The sequence below is a fragment of the Perca flavescens genome, chromosome 18, assembly GCF_004354835.1.
Source record: "Perca flavescens isolate YP-PL-M2 chromosome 18, PFLA_1.0, whole genome shotgun sequence".
Taxonomy (NCBI): Eukaryota; Metazoa; Chordata; class Actinopteri; order Perciformes; family Percidae; genus Perca; species Perca flavescens.
The window spans coordinates 19,574,711-19,588,393 of NC_041348.1; the positions used below are offsets into that span (position 1 = coordinate 19,574,711).

General features: G+C 40.6%; 1 protein-coding gene across 1 annotated transcript in view; it reads left to right on the plus strand.

Annotated features, from left to right (window-relative positions):
• mthfd1l (methylenetetrahydrofolate dehydrogenase (NADP+ dependent) 1 like) overlaps positions 1 to 12,326 on the plus strand; it is a 36,269-nt gene extending 23,943 nt beyond the window's left edge. The window contains 8 exon segments of the mRNA XM_028604985.1: positions 1,187 to 1,326; positions 1,798 to 1,839; positions 2,905 to 3,008; positions 3,125 to 3,302; positions 4,154 to 4,261; positions 4,426 to 4,578; positions 10,750 to 10,868; positions 11,112 to 12,326. Coding sequence (XP_028460786.1) covers positions 1,187 to 1,326; positions 1,798 to 1,839; positions 2,905 to 3,008; positions 3,125 to 3,302; positions 4,154 to 4,261; positions 4,426 to 4,578; positions 10,750 to 10,839 — 815 coding nt within the window. The 3' untranslated portion in view covers positions 10,840 to 10,868; positions 11,112 to 12,326.
• Positions 12,327 to 13,683: the final 1,357 nt, after the last annotated feature.

Below are 13,683 nucleotides of genomic sequence, written 5' to 3' on the forward strand. Positions count from 1 at the left end.
CAGTTTCGGTATCTGCTCTGATACTGCCTAAAACGCTGGTATCGGTATCGGGGAAGTACTGGAGTTTATGCACCGACCCGATACCTCGTAATAAAGCCCTAAAGGAAATCTACGTTAAAGTAGTTTATTTATTTTCTTTTTCCGTTATAACTGACTGTCAAACTGGATAATAAAAGAAAGTTCTGTGGCATTCATTGTTTGTGTTTAATGTTTCACAAAGAGTTTATCCTGAGCCAGACAGACAACAAAGATAGAAATAATATCACATCCATACAGGGATAGTAGTATACAGTTGTTAAAACATAATAAAATATATGACACACTGGTATCTAATCGGTACTCGGTATCGGCCAATACGCTAGTTCAGGTATCGGAATCGGTATCAGGAAGCAAAAAATGGTATCGGGCCATCTCTAGTCAGGTTCCTTGGATGTACATTGCTGGATTAAAACATGACCTGTCCCTCCCCTTCCGCTATCTCTGGAGTTTTTAAAAACCAGCCTTAGTCTTCCTCTAAAATTCTAGTTTTGGCCAAACAGCAAGTGTTTCCGTACAATGGTGCCACACATATGCAAGCAGTCCCGCACACATACACACAATAAGTAACACAAAACCTTATCTTAACAAGGCCGTCATTCCTGGTCGACTGTTTGCTGTGTTTGGAGCCTGTTCAAGAGGCCTGTGTGTAGGGCCGCCCATATCAGATGCGCCCTGTCTCTTTGAGAGCCCTTACAGTGAACCCATTACTCAATACAGTGTTGCTGTTCAGACAGAAAGCCAGTCAGACTCACCTCTTATTCTCATGATTCGCTAAAGATTTCTGATTCACCTCAGGGCTGTGTATGTAAAGTTGTGACAAATATGGTTTGAAAAGGTATTAGAGTTAACAGAGGTAGAGAGAATATGATGACTGTAGACCGAGGACGGAAGATTAGGTCAGCCCATGTCAGCTATCGCCATGAACCTCACTACCTATTTTAATTTCTCCAAGTGCTGCAGCTGCAGTTGTGGTACGGGGCAGATCATTTATTTTGCAATTCCGAAGTCTTACCTTGAAGAGCACAAACAAAATACGGGTAAAAAAAACTCTGCTTGATCACTGTCTGCGTATGCAGTGTTTGAATGCTGGCCAGAATCTTAACATGCGCTCAATAGATTGTTGAAATGGAAATCTCTTTCCTCACAGTGACAGAAGCTGGTTTTGGTGCAGACATCGGCATGGAGAAGTTCTTCAACATCAAATGTCGGGCTTCAGGGCTGAGGCCAAATGTGGTGGTGCTAGTTGCAACTGTCAGAGCGTTAAAGATGCACGGCGGTGGCCCAAATGTAAGTGAACATAACATAATCAACAAAAACATCGCAGACAGCCTGGCTTTCACCCACACATTTTCTCTGATGTTGTAGAATTAAACAATCGGTGGCGTAGACGTTTTCACGTCTTAACTAGGGACACTGTTATGTACACATTCTCAATTACCCCACATAAACAGTAACATGCTTTAAATGGTCATGAAAACTGCTGTGCTGTTAAAGAACTGTAACTCAGTAAAACTTGATTAGTTAATAATTTAATGAATACAATAACTGAAAGTTATCTTTGTGGATATCCATATATAAACAAGAGATGTATACATTGCACCCTAAGACACATTACAAGGTTGCATGAAGCTTTTAATGCTCTTTTTATGGGCTAAATTCTCCATGTGGTCAAATGAATCTGTCCAAAAATAATGTATTGCTGAATGTGATTTATGACTGAAGTGTCTGTGATTATTTGTCATCTTTGTGTGTTTTCAGGTGTCGGCAGGCGCACCTCTTCCCAAAGAGTACATTGATGAGGTATGAGCCATGTAAATATGCATAAATACACACAAATGTACACAAAACATAATAAGCATAGCCATTCTGACTAAAAGATAAACAAGAGGGAGACATGACAACCTGTAATATATATATTTTTTATTTTTTTTTTTTGTTTGAGTCGGCGGTAGGGTTAGGTAACAATCACTTCCATTCAAAATAAAAGAAAATTGACTGAGCCTGTGCCATTACATTTAGTCGTAAAGGTCAGGATGTTTCCAAGAAAATTAAAGCTATTTAAACTCATTGACCAATGCAAGGCTCCAATTATAAAACCATCATGTGCTCATTAACATAACACTGTTTGGTGGTGTGCCTGTGTGTTGTGTTTTTGAGTGAACTGCCTTGATAGGCTTCCCCTCGACATTCCCAACATGTCATTGGGGCCCCTTAAAGCTCTGACCTTCTGTATAGATGGGAGAGATCAGGGCACATTGGTGCAACACAGTTCACACAATATAACATTTATCAACCTCTTTATGCTGAGTTTGTCCTTTTAGTTTGTGTGACATTAGCCAGAAAGAGCCATCATTTGACACATTTAGAGTGTGTGTGTGTGTGTGTGTGTGTGTGTGTGTGTGTGTGTGTGTTCACTGGTCTTTCAGGCAGGTTCAGCTGAGTAAATAATGAAGCAGTATAAGTTAATTGTGTAGCCTGTAATGAGAACCAGAAGTACTGGGGAAAACAGAGCCATGGAAATGAATTTATGGGACCTGTATGGCCTTACTGCTCTAGGCCTGGGGCTACACACACACAGAGAGTGAAAGATTGGATTACTGCAGCCAAACTTGGAGTTTGCTGCACAATATGCTATTAATGTGCTCTGGAGTAGCTGGACTTCTGCACTCAGTAGTATACAATATGAGAATGACAAATCCATAAGTGCACACAGTAGGATACTGTCTTATTCTATTACGGTTTTTCCATGTTGCTCCGAGCCTTGCCCTGAACGACCGGCGAGCAGTCGAGCCATTTGAGTTAAGTTAACAATAATACATTTCTAAACTTTGCTTTGTTCCTTGTGACTGTCTCTTTCTCCTCTAGAATCTGAGTCTTGTTGCAGGGGGTTGCCGTAGCAATCTCAGGAAGCAGATCCAAATAGCACAGCTGTTCGGGGTACCAGTTGTGGTGGCACTCAATGTCTTCAAGTAAGATGCATACAGTCATTAATGGACTTAAGCGTAGTAATGGGATAGTCTGTTTTGTCTCTAAATACTTACTCATTCAACAAGCACTGCTAACGTTTCTCTTGGTGATCCTTTAGGACAGACACCCAGGCGGAGATTGACCTTGTGTGTCAGATAGCAAAAGAGTGTGGAGCATCTGATGCTGTGCCATGTCACCACTGGGCCCAGGGCGGCCGGGGTTCATTAGAGCTGGCCCAAGCTGTGAATGAGGCTGCCAGCAGACCCAGCCACTTCAAGTTCCTGTACAACATAGAGGTGAGAGCAGATACTCTAGATGGAAAATCTGCATTTTATTTAAGATTCCCTCCAGACAATTTTTAAGACATGAAAATAATACTAATAATTTGTGTGTGATGAGAATTTTCCACAGCAAAGTTAAATTACACTGTTAAAATGTACATTTACTAATTTTTCCTCAAAGAAAAGTCCTGAATCTATAAATATATATATATATATATAATCTATTTGTATTTCAAAAATTGAACTACTGAACTACTTCTTATGTTAAACTCTGCACATACATATTTCACTACAGTGAAGCTCAAACACCAAAGTGAAGGAATCATAAGCAAAACATATTTTGAGTGGGGGCTGGCCTTTGAGATATATAAAATTAGGGGTCTTTTGCCTGGTGGAATGGAGTTCAACATGTCTTAGGAGGAAGAGAAAACTCACTAAGCCACAGTTCTGGCATTATGAATGGTATATTTAAAAAAATAATATTCCCTGATAAGCAACAGTTTAGGAGGCTTGTCAGGTATGTCATCAAGTGAGATAACAACCAAAAAAAAGCTTAAATCTCGGGCAGATTTCCAAATTCACTTAAAAGGTTATATATGTACATCCTGTGTGCAAGGGTAGTCAAATAGTAATGGTTTGTTTTTGACTGCAGAGAGCAGAGGAGAATAAAGGAATGCGGTGTCTAGTATGAGTCAAACGGTAAAAGTCAAACATGAGTTTTTTTATTTAATTTGCTCTGTGTAGCTCTTATTAACCCTGACGTCATACGGATGTGTATTCACTAAATCTAATTTCCTCGATTATTTCCCTTTGACTGGAGTGCTCATATATTTCCACCTGTCTCTGGTGTACGGCCTTTCCCATAGATGCCAATAGTGGAGAAGATCAGAACAATCGCCCAACAAGTGTATGGAGCTGATGACATTGAGCTGTCTCCAGAGGCCAAGGCCAAGATAGATTACTACAATCAACAGGTGAGATCACTGCTGCTGCAATAACAACTGACACACACTGACGGGACTTATGCAGCTCATCTCCTTTCTCTGTGTCTCCGTGTCTCACTTTCTCTCTAACTTTCACAAATACACACCAACACACATATTAACCACTGCTCTTGTTTTCTTTTTCCTGAAACCAGGGCTATGGTTCATTGCCCATCTGCATGGCCAAGACTCACCTGTCCCTGTCCCACATGCCTGACAAGAAGGGTGTACCCACTGGATTCGTTTTGCCAATCCGAGATGTTCGTGCTAGCATTGGGGCTGGTTTCATCTTCCCACTTGTGGGAACGGTACGTAACTGTAGCCTGCAACCGTTCAGAGCAGAAGGCTAATGCTAACTTCAGTCTTTGTGTGTTATAGCTCACAGTCACAGAGCTTTTTGAAATTGACTGGATCCACAAATAGATGTGATAAACGCATGTACTGTAATTTTACTGTGTATCTAATGTGTTTGTGCCATCATTGTTAAGAACAAACACTTTATGGGAGCTGTAGACTACATATAGTAAAATACTACATACTGTACTGTGCAATACATTGAAGTGTACCCGGACCACCTTCATATTGGGCTGTAGAACAAAGATTTGTATGTATGTGGATGGAGCAGAAATAACTTGTGGAACTTAAAATATATTGTGCCTCTGCTGCTTTCATAGCATTGTTTGTGGCCACAGCAGGCAACTGACTTAAGCAAAAATCTTTTAAAAAACGATTCTATGGGTGCCCGGATAGCTCAGTTGGTAGAGCAGGCACCCATATATAGAGGTTTACTCCTCAACGCAGCGGGCCTGGATTCAACTCCGACCTGCGGCCCTTTGCTGCATGTCATTCCCCTCTCTCTCTCCCCTTTCATGTCTTCAGCTGTCCTATCAAAATAAAGGCTGAAATTGCCAAAAAATGATTCTACACTTCCTGCTTAGCACAAAACATCAGACAGACACTGTTAGAGACTAGCTGGTGAACATAATGGAGTGTTTAGCAGCGAATGAGCCATATTTACCTGTTGGTAGAGACCAAAAACAAAGCTAACAGGAGAGTGAATGTTGGACATTTATCAGATGGACAGAAACACGACTCCCACATGAATGATAAAGTTGCTCTGTAACTGCTGGATGAGTAAATAAGCAGCTGTTTGCTAACAAGTTCACCATATCAACACGATGATTATATATCAGTGTTGTGTTCAAAACGTCATTTTACTGCTCCCAAATGGCCAAAACAAATCAGTTATTGTAGGTTTAAAGTCAAATCTGGAACATGTTAGGTTTCACCCTGAGGGCCTAATAAGTGTTTTGGCTGAGAACCAAACATTTTTGCCGCACAGGGAATCATAGCAAAGTGTTTATCATGAGCTTACATTTGGACACTGTGCACACAGCCTCATTCATGTATGTTTTCTTGTGCGTTTGTCTGTACAGATGTATTTCAGTGTTTCTGTGGGTATGCGTTGAAACATTATGTTTTCTCTGTAGCCTGGTCTCAAAGTGACAAAGCAGTTATAAATGGCTCCTTAAAGCACATTGGCCCTCATTTATCAACCTAACGTAGAAACCAGCGCAGATATGAGCGCAGAAATCATCTTACGACAGGCTTCACGTGGGATTCATGAAAAGTTCGTATCACACCAATCCGAGCGTAAGAATGGTCGTACATTGATAAATGCGGCGGCTGGAAACGATCGTCATTTAAATATCACGCCCCAATATATTCTGGGTTTTGAGGCCTCGCCCCTACAATTTACGACATGGCGAGACGTAATCCTGCTGAGAAGCAACACTTTTCAGAGGTGGAGATTGAAACCCTGATTTCTCAGGTTCATTTGCACTAACGTGTGTACTATTTGGCAGCCTGAAAACCGTTATTAAAGGCTGTAGAAAGAATGCGGGATGAAAAGAGATCACTGATGCGGTCAACAGTGTTGCCGTAGTAAATCGGACTCCAGCTGAAGTTTAGCCTATTTAATTTATACATCCTTGACACATTTTCTATAGTCCTAATAGTAATATACAGGCTTCTATTGCAATATATTAGGCCTACATGTAGGTGTACCTATAATTAAATAAACACACGGTAGCGGAGTTTATGCAGTGTCTTTTATTTTACTCGTGTTTGTCGGAACGAGGCAACAGCTGAGGGAGAGCGCGTGTCCTCCGCCCCCCCGTGCTGGACCCTGTCTCCTGACAGCAGAGCGGCTGGAAAAACAAGCCAAAATAACTTGGTCAATGGCAGAAATAAATCATTCACTTGAAAGAGAAACAAAAACCTGAAGAATAAATAAAAATGTTGTGCATCGTCATGTTTCCTGTATTGAATATCATTGCCAAACATAACACTATAGGCTACATTTTAAAAGTGAGGAATAATATCCTGTCTCCTTCATATAGCCCTCAGTTGGTGGGTGTTCTGGACACTGCTCTCTGGGCATCGGGTCATCTGGCTCCATCGCTACATTTATGGCACCGTGTTTTCCTGCGAGATGTTGTGCAGAACCCCACAGGCTAAAACAATGTTGCAGACCGGCGCATAGAGGTCTTCTAAAAGAGCCAGATCTGCCATTGCTGATATGTGATCAACTGATGACTTCTGCTTCTCCTGTTAAACTGATTATATGCTGCACCAAGAAGTCCACACTGACTCGAGAACTTGCGCACACGAGTTCAGACCAGACGTGAGATTTGATCGCAGCCTACGCTCACGTCGAAATTGATAAATGCCGAGCTTTGCGTAGGAATCGGCGTACGACCGTCGTACGCCTGTTTTAGGTCGTACGCACGTTTCATAAATGAGGGCCACTGAATCTAATTTTTACAGCCTGGCTTCCTTCCTTTACCTCGTTACTGTTAATATCCAGCTCAAACACTGATGACACCAGCTGCTCACTTTGATTTCTCAAGGTCGTGGATAAAAATTAATTTTGGCTATACTAATTAACTTAACTTATTTAAAGCCCAATCATTACTTCTGGGAACCACAACCTCTGTGATATTTTATGTTGATGTTGTGGTGGGTTGTTGCAGTGAAGTTGAGTCACAGACTTTCCTTTTTCTGTCTGGTTTGCATCTTAATTCAAGCATCTCTCAAGAGCTATGGCAAACTTTGTGTTCATGACTCCTGGTCCTGACAGCCCTGTTGCCGTCTCCCCACATAGGATCATGCAGGTGCTGTATCCATTTCTCCTATTCCTTCTTCCTTCCCCTGATTTTGTCTCTAAACGACATATTTGTTTCTACTGACAACCATAATACTGAGCTGGTTAGAGGTGAGCTGGAGCCTCTTGGTTGATGATGGGCCGGGCAGGAAGGAAGCAGATTTCTAAGCGTTTTTGCCTCCTGCGGTTTCACCAGTGTGCCCTGAGGGAAAGGCTTTGATACGATGAGGCAGAGGTGTCAAGCACCGGGCATGCTGGGAAGGCATGGCAGTGTCTTGGTGTGGCGTCTGTCCAGTCTCCTAACCTTGCCTTTGATCTGCTGTGGCCCGCAGAGCCACTGGGAACGTTGACAACCCTTGAACTGTGACTCCTAAGCCAAAGGAAGTCTCCAAATTGTACTTTGAACTCTTTGGCTTAGCCTCCGTCTGCCAGACTGATCCATAGATATTTTCAAGCCTCAGCCAGACAACGATTTTTAAAATGGTTATTTGGTTATAATGACATGGTTCTCACATTTTACTGTCTTCTACAGTAGTTCTAGATGCTCACTAGAAGCTGGACAGAAAACCCCAGCATCATGGTTCAGATTTCTAGAAAGGTTGTTGAAAGAAAAATGTGTTGAGCGAGGCAAGTGGCACAGAGGCTAGCATGTAAAGGGGGCAGGACTGAGCATCTACATGCTCTCTACTGTCACATGAAGCAATAATCAGTTCATTACATTTGATTAAAGGTAGTATTTTGTTTTTTTTTTTTTTTTTTTTTACATTGCTGTTTCATAATATACTATGTATGTTTTGCTTTTTTTTTAATAATGAAATCTGGCAAACATTGACAAACTCTCAGGTCACTCTCAGGTCACACATGACTCCCAAGGGGTAGAAAGATCTCACCAACAAAACTCCTGAGGCGGTGTGAGTGTGAGAGGAGGGGGTGAAGGGTCTATACAGGGTGAAGAATCAGGAAGGGGCTGATGTCATGCTTCAGATATGTGAGGGAGGGGTCGTTAGCAGAACAATAGGCCTCTTTAGAGTTCATATCCAGTTAGCGCTGCCTCCTCTGCATCTTTTAAACCCCAAACTGTTCCGATTTATAGAATCCCCCCCCCCCCTCCATGGCTGGATATTCCACATGGTCACAACTGGTTAATGTTAAACAAGTTGTAGATCTCTTAAAGGGCCGTGATTGCATCTATAAGAGAAAGCACACATGAGACAAAAGTAGACTTTAATTTATGTTGGCTAACTTTGATCATGTTATTGAGCCAAAGACCAACAAGCTCAGTAAATACAGCCATGTTTTTACTTTTGAAACTGACCTGTACTTCAACTGTAGTTTTACTTCAGTTCCAGTAAAGCTGACACAGAGATGGATAAACGAGTTACAGTGCCCAAATTTGAAGCTCTGTCCCTCTCGGTTGTATCAATATATTTCTCTGTGTGAGTGTTGAAGATTTATTTAGTCAAACTTGAACTGAGTCCTAAACAAGACTCTGAGAGTGTCTGATGTTTACATCTTGTCCCTGCGGAGTTCAAAGTGCTGCCTTATGGAAGAAATTCACTCTCACAGGTGAGAGTTCAAACGAGACCTTTGACCTCTTCAATGTAACTCCACCTTTTTTAGTCACTGGGTCATTTTATCCATTCATTTTCACAATTTTCTCACAGTCCAACATAAGGAACATCCATTTAGCTTTTCTTTTTATATTTAGTCTCGCACTGTAATTTTAACATTTACCTCCCTCTAATGGGCATTTAATCTTAAATGGCACAATTTCATAATCTCCTCATTCTTTTTCTGTAGCAACTGTGCTATTGTTGACCGATGCTCTTCTACAGAATCAGTGGGGGGTAGAAATGTAGCTACATTGTCTCCTCTGACAGTTGGTCTTCACCATCTTTTCATATTTAAATGTGCTGCCTGATGCTTTATATCAAAAGGCTAAGAGAATTTTGAGAATCAGATTACTTGAAAGCTGTTTTATTTAATTTTTTTGAGTGAGTTTAAAAGTTTTGAGTCATATCTTCCTGTGATCTGAGAGTTATAGTCCTTATATTTCTTGCCTAAATGCACCCTGGGAGTCGTAGCTAACTTCTCCCTTTACTCTTTATATACACATGCTTGTACCTTTTGACTTTCCATCAAGAACCAGATATTTTCTAACGCAGTTTAGTCGGGACTGATGATCCAACAGGTAGAGCCGCAGATTGTGCTTCAACTGTGAGTCACCTAACATCGTCCATGGGAAAAATTTAAAGTGACTTTTAATTCCGCAACCAGGGGCCCCTGAAATAGCTTCTCCTTCTGAGCAATTTCATTAGTGACACCATGCAATAGTGTTCGGACACTGTGATGTCACACTAAAATGAGGAATTATGCAATCCCTTTGCCATCATTGTTCTTAATGCATCCATTAAAATAAAATGTGATGCATTGATACTGAATTCCTTTTAAGTCTGCTCATAGTCAGAGTCATATTGATGGACGTGGTCAGAGCAGGGTCATGTAACAGCAGTTACTGATGAATGAGAGTGAGCAGTTGCCGTCCTCTCTGTCGGATTATATAAGCATGTACTCCTCAATTTGCCTCTTCGTTTACATGCAGAGCCACGTTTCCTCAGACAGGAAATTGGCTGGTCACTTCCCCCTGTCTCATTTTCACTAATGGGCCCATAACACTGGCCCTGGATCAGAAGGAAGGATGCACGCAAAGAATGTCGCTCCCTGTCTAATGAGAGAGATAATTTACTTTTCAGCTTGGATGGGAATTGTACTGTGCTAAACAATTCCTTCTTTTTATCTGCCATACAACAAACACTGGAGTTGCGCATTTATTGACTTGAAATGTTAGATTCAGATTAATTTTGGCACCTAAACCATATAAAAAAGCCTTCAATTACACTGTTAACCATAGCATATGCTGCTGTTATCTGGTCTGTACTTGAGTCTCCATTCACATGCTTCTCCTGTTCACGTCGCAAATTTCATTAGGAAGAATTTCCATTGTCAGTTGCTTTTTTTTCCTGTTCTTATTGAATTGGTCTCAAAACTCCAATACAATTCAGCTGGTCATAGTAATAGGGTTGTTAAATGCATGATCTTACACACACACACACACACACACACACACACACACACACACACCGCGCCAAAATTTTAATTGGACCCAACAACTTTGAAACAAAAGCATAATTCAAAACATGAAACCATTTGAAAAGGAAAAGGATTACCGCTGGATTTTGACTATTGTGAGTCATTTTCTCTTACGCTGCCTGCCAATAAAATACTGACCCTCTGCTTTTGTTGTTTCCCTCAGATGAGCACCATGCCTGGCCTGCCAACCCGACCCTGTTTCTATGACATTGACCTGGACCCGGTCACAGAGGAGATCACTGGGCTCTTCTGAGCATGCTTCAATAAATGCTATTCTCACAGGTATCCTCTCATACACATCAACATAAAGTATACCATTCCAGCCATCTGAGGGAGCATCCATTGTGTCATTATAAATATTTTACAAGCAGCTATTGTCTCTATAACTAGACTTTATTTCCTCCCTGGAGTTTTTAGTTTACTACCTCATTCACTCAGTGCCAAGGCTCCAGTCTGTGAGGCTACACTCTACTCTGACTTACACACATAGTTAAAATCATCATCCTGTTTCTGTTTTTTTCCCAGGCTTCCTGTTCTGTTCTCAGGATCCTCAACTTCTTGTGTGCACCATCAGACGCATCCATCCCCTGCATCTTTGACAGGAAATGCTTTCTTACTTCCCAGGAGCCCAAACTCTCTCCACAACACATTAACATGCTCTTGGGGGAAAAAAAAGATTACTGGAGAATTAGCTCAATGCTGTATTTGCACATCTGTGTGATATGCCAAAGATGACCTTCTACAGCCATATCGTCTATATTATATATGCAGTATGTTTATGCTTTTGATCTCTCTGTTTAATGTTTTCTGAGTATGTAAGAGTTAGTTTTAAAACCATGTTGAATTTTATGTTGTTTACATCAACTTCTAATTTCCTTTTTTGGGTGAAAAGGTCACTCAAATGTCTTAAAACTGTGCTGCATTTTTTTTTTATACATGTCTTAAGCTTTTAAACTGAAATGGGCAGAGCTTGTGTATTTAACTGAATTGCTGTTGTACGCACAAAAAGCTATTATGGTGTTCATGTAAGCTCTAAATGTCCTAACCTGCTGGATGCTGCTGAATGTCCAAGCTGCTGGAGTGAAAAGTTGGAATCATCAGTTTAAAGACACTTTTGAGATATTGTTCAAGTATTAACTATTATATGTTGAGAAAGCTCAAATTGAAATTGTTTTAGCAGAGGTGATGCATCCTGATACATTTTACAACATGAGTTTAGTTTGACTTTTGGTATGTTGCACTTCAGAAGTATCACGTCTGTTTATTTTTTGAATCTTACTTTAATAACCTTTCACAGCTCATTCCATTTATGGCATTTGCTGTGTGAAAAAGCGCTTCTGCTATTTTCTCTGAAGGTTTCAGAAACATTTACAATTACTTTATAATGTTGGTGAAGGTGGTCTGAATTTCTCTATAGAACTTTATTTTACATTTCATGCTCAGGTTGGGGTTTGCATTCACACAGCTGAAACTTGCATTGTCAGCTGCTGGCCAACTTGTAATCTTGTTTTAATTAGCAATGTGATTAACATCCAGTGTTTGTGTGTCCTGACCACATCTCAGAGAAATGACAGGTGTCACTAAAGCTATTGTTACAGTTTTATTGTACAAAGTCTAAACTGTCATGTAACCAGTGTTTTCCCAAATAAAATTGGTGTGGTTCTCATTTACAACAGTATGTTAAACATTTGGTTCTCAAATGTGAGTGCCTTTCAAATAAACCTTTTATTTACTCCAAAACTGTGCATTTGTGTTTTCACACCCAGCAGTTGATGTGGCTCAATCCATCTGTTGTTTGGACACATGCACTCTCTTCCTGTTATCCTGTGATGCTGCAAAACAAACTTATTTTTGTCACGGCAAAAGAAAGCTTCCTCTTTCTCACTCCGCTCACATATTAAAACTTGAATGCTTTCATCATTTTCTTCTGGTTTTTTTCTACCGGAGTGCAGCTTTACTCCTCCAGTGGTGTTGGAAGCGTGCCTGAAAGCCAACAGTCGGGGGGGCCCCAGCAGCACCCCAGGGTGCAGCATCTGTCATTATGAGGTGTTTCGGTTTGCAACATGGAGCCAACATACATGTGTATGCCTGTCATAGCTGGCATTCCACACCTACTAAGTCTGTTATTCTCTGGCATTTAACTACATCCAAGGCTGCAGGAATGCTCTCATTTATATAGTAGTGCTCCAACAGCATATTTAGTGTGTGTGTGAGACTGAAGCCCCTTGTTTTGAGCTGATGACAGATTTGAAGACCTGGTGTTGATGAGGAGGGGGCTTCGTCATTGCTTTGTAATGTGCTGGAAAATCCCCATTTTGTCAGGTTGGAGTTATTTGTGTTGAGCTTCTGACTTGATCTGTTGAAGCTTCCAGTTGTTGGAGCTCTTTAAGCAGTTTAAGCATTCATATTTAATAGACTGGCTAATTTCAGTACCAAGGACAGATCACTTTGAGGTCTGTGTGAGTGTAACTCAAAAAATGGCTCAAACGATCCAAGGCAGGATTACCAACTGGGCAAAGCAGGCAGCTGCTCCTGGGTCTTCTAATTTGTTAATTTGTTTACTTGCAAATGTGTTTATAAATGTGCACCACTAAAGTAAAATATCAAGTGGGTTTCGTATTCCAGTATAGGAGTACTGCTTGGTTTCTGTGTCTTTTTGTAAAATATAATGAAACTACCATCTGTGTGCTTTGGGCACTGTACTTGATGGGAACTTGGAGGCAACAAGGGCCTCCAAACTGGCCATGAGTGAATAGATGATGCTCTGGATAAATGCTTTGCATTTATTGAGAGAAGCATTACTATTTTTATTAAAGCTCAGTTTATCTGAGTTTTGTAAGAATACTACCCACATTCCTCCCTGGTTAAGTTAACAATTTGTTCAGTATGACTTATATATTGCATACTTTAATAGTTAAACTACTTTACATGTTATAGTCTAGTTCAAAGGTGTGTACAATTATTTTTTGAAAAAAAAAGTGAGTTACTCAGCATTTCAGAAAACCAGGTTTTGTCTTTACATTGCAGTTTTCTGAGTAAAAGTTTGTTATACATCATATGCAATATTTAGTCCAACAATCATTATACAAACATAGCT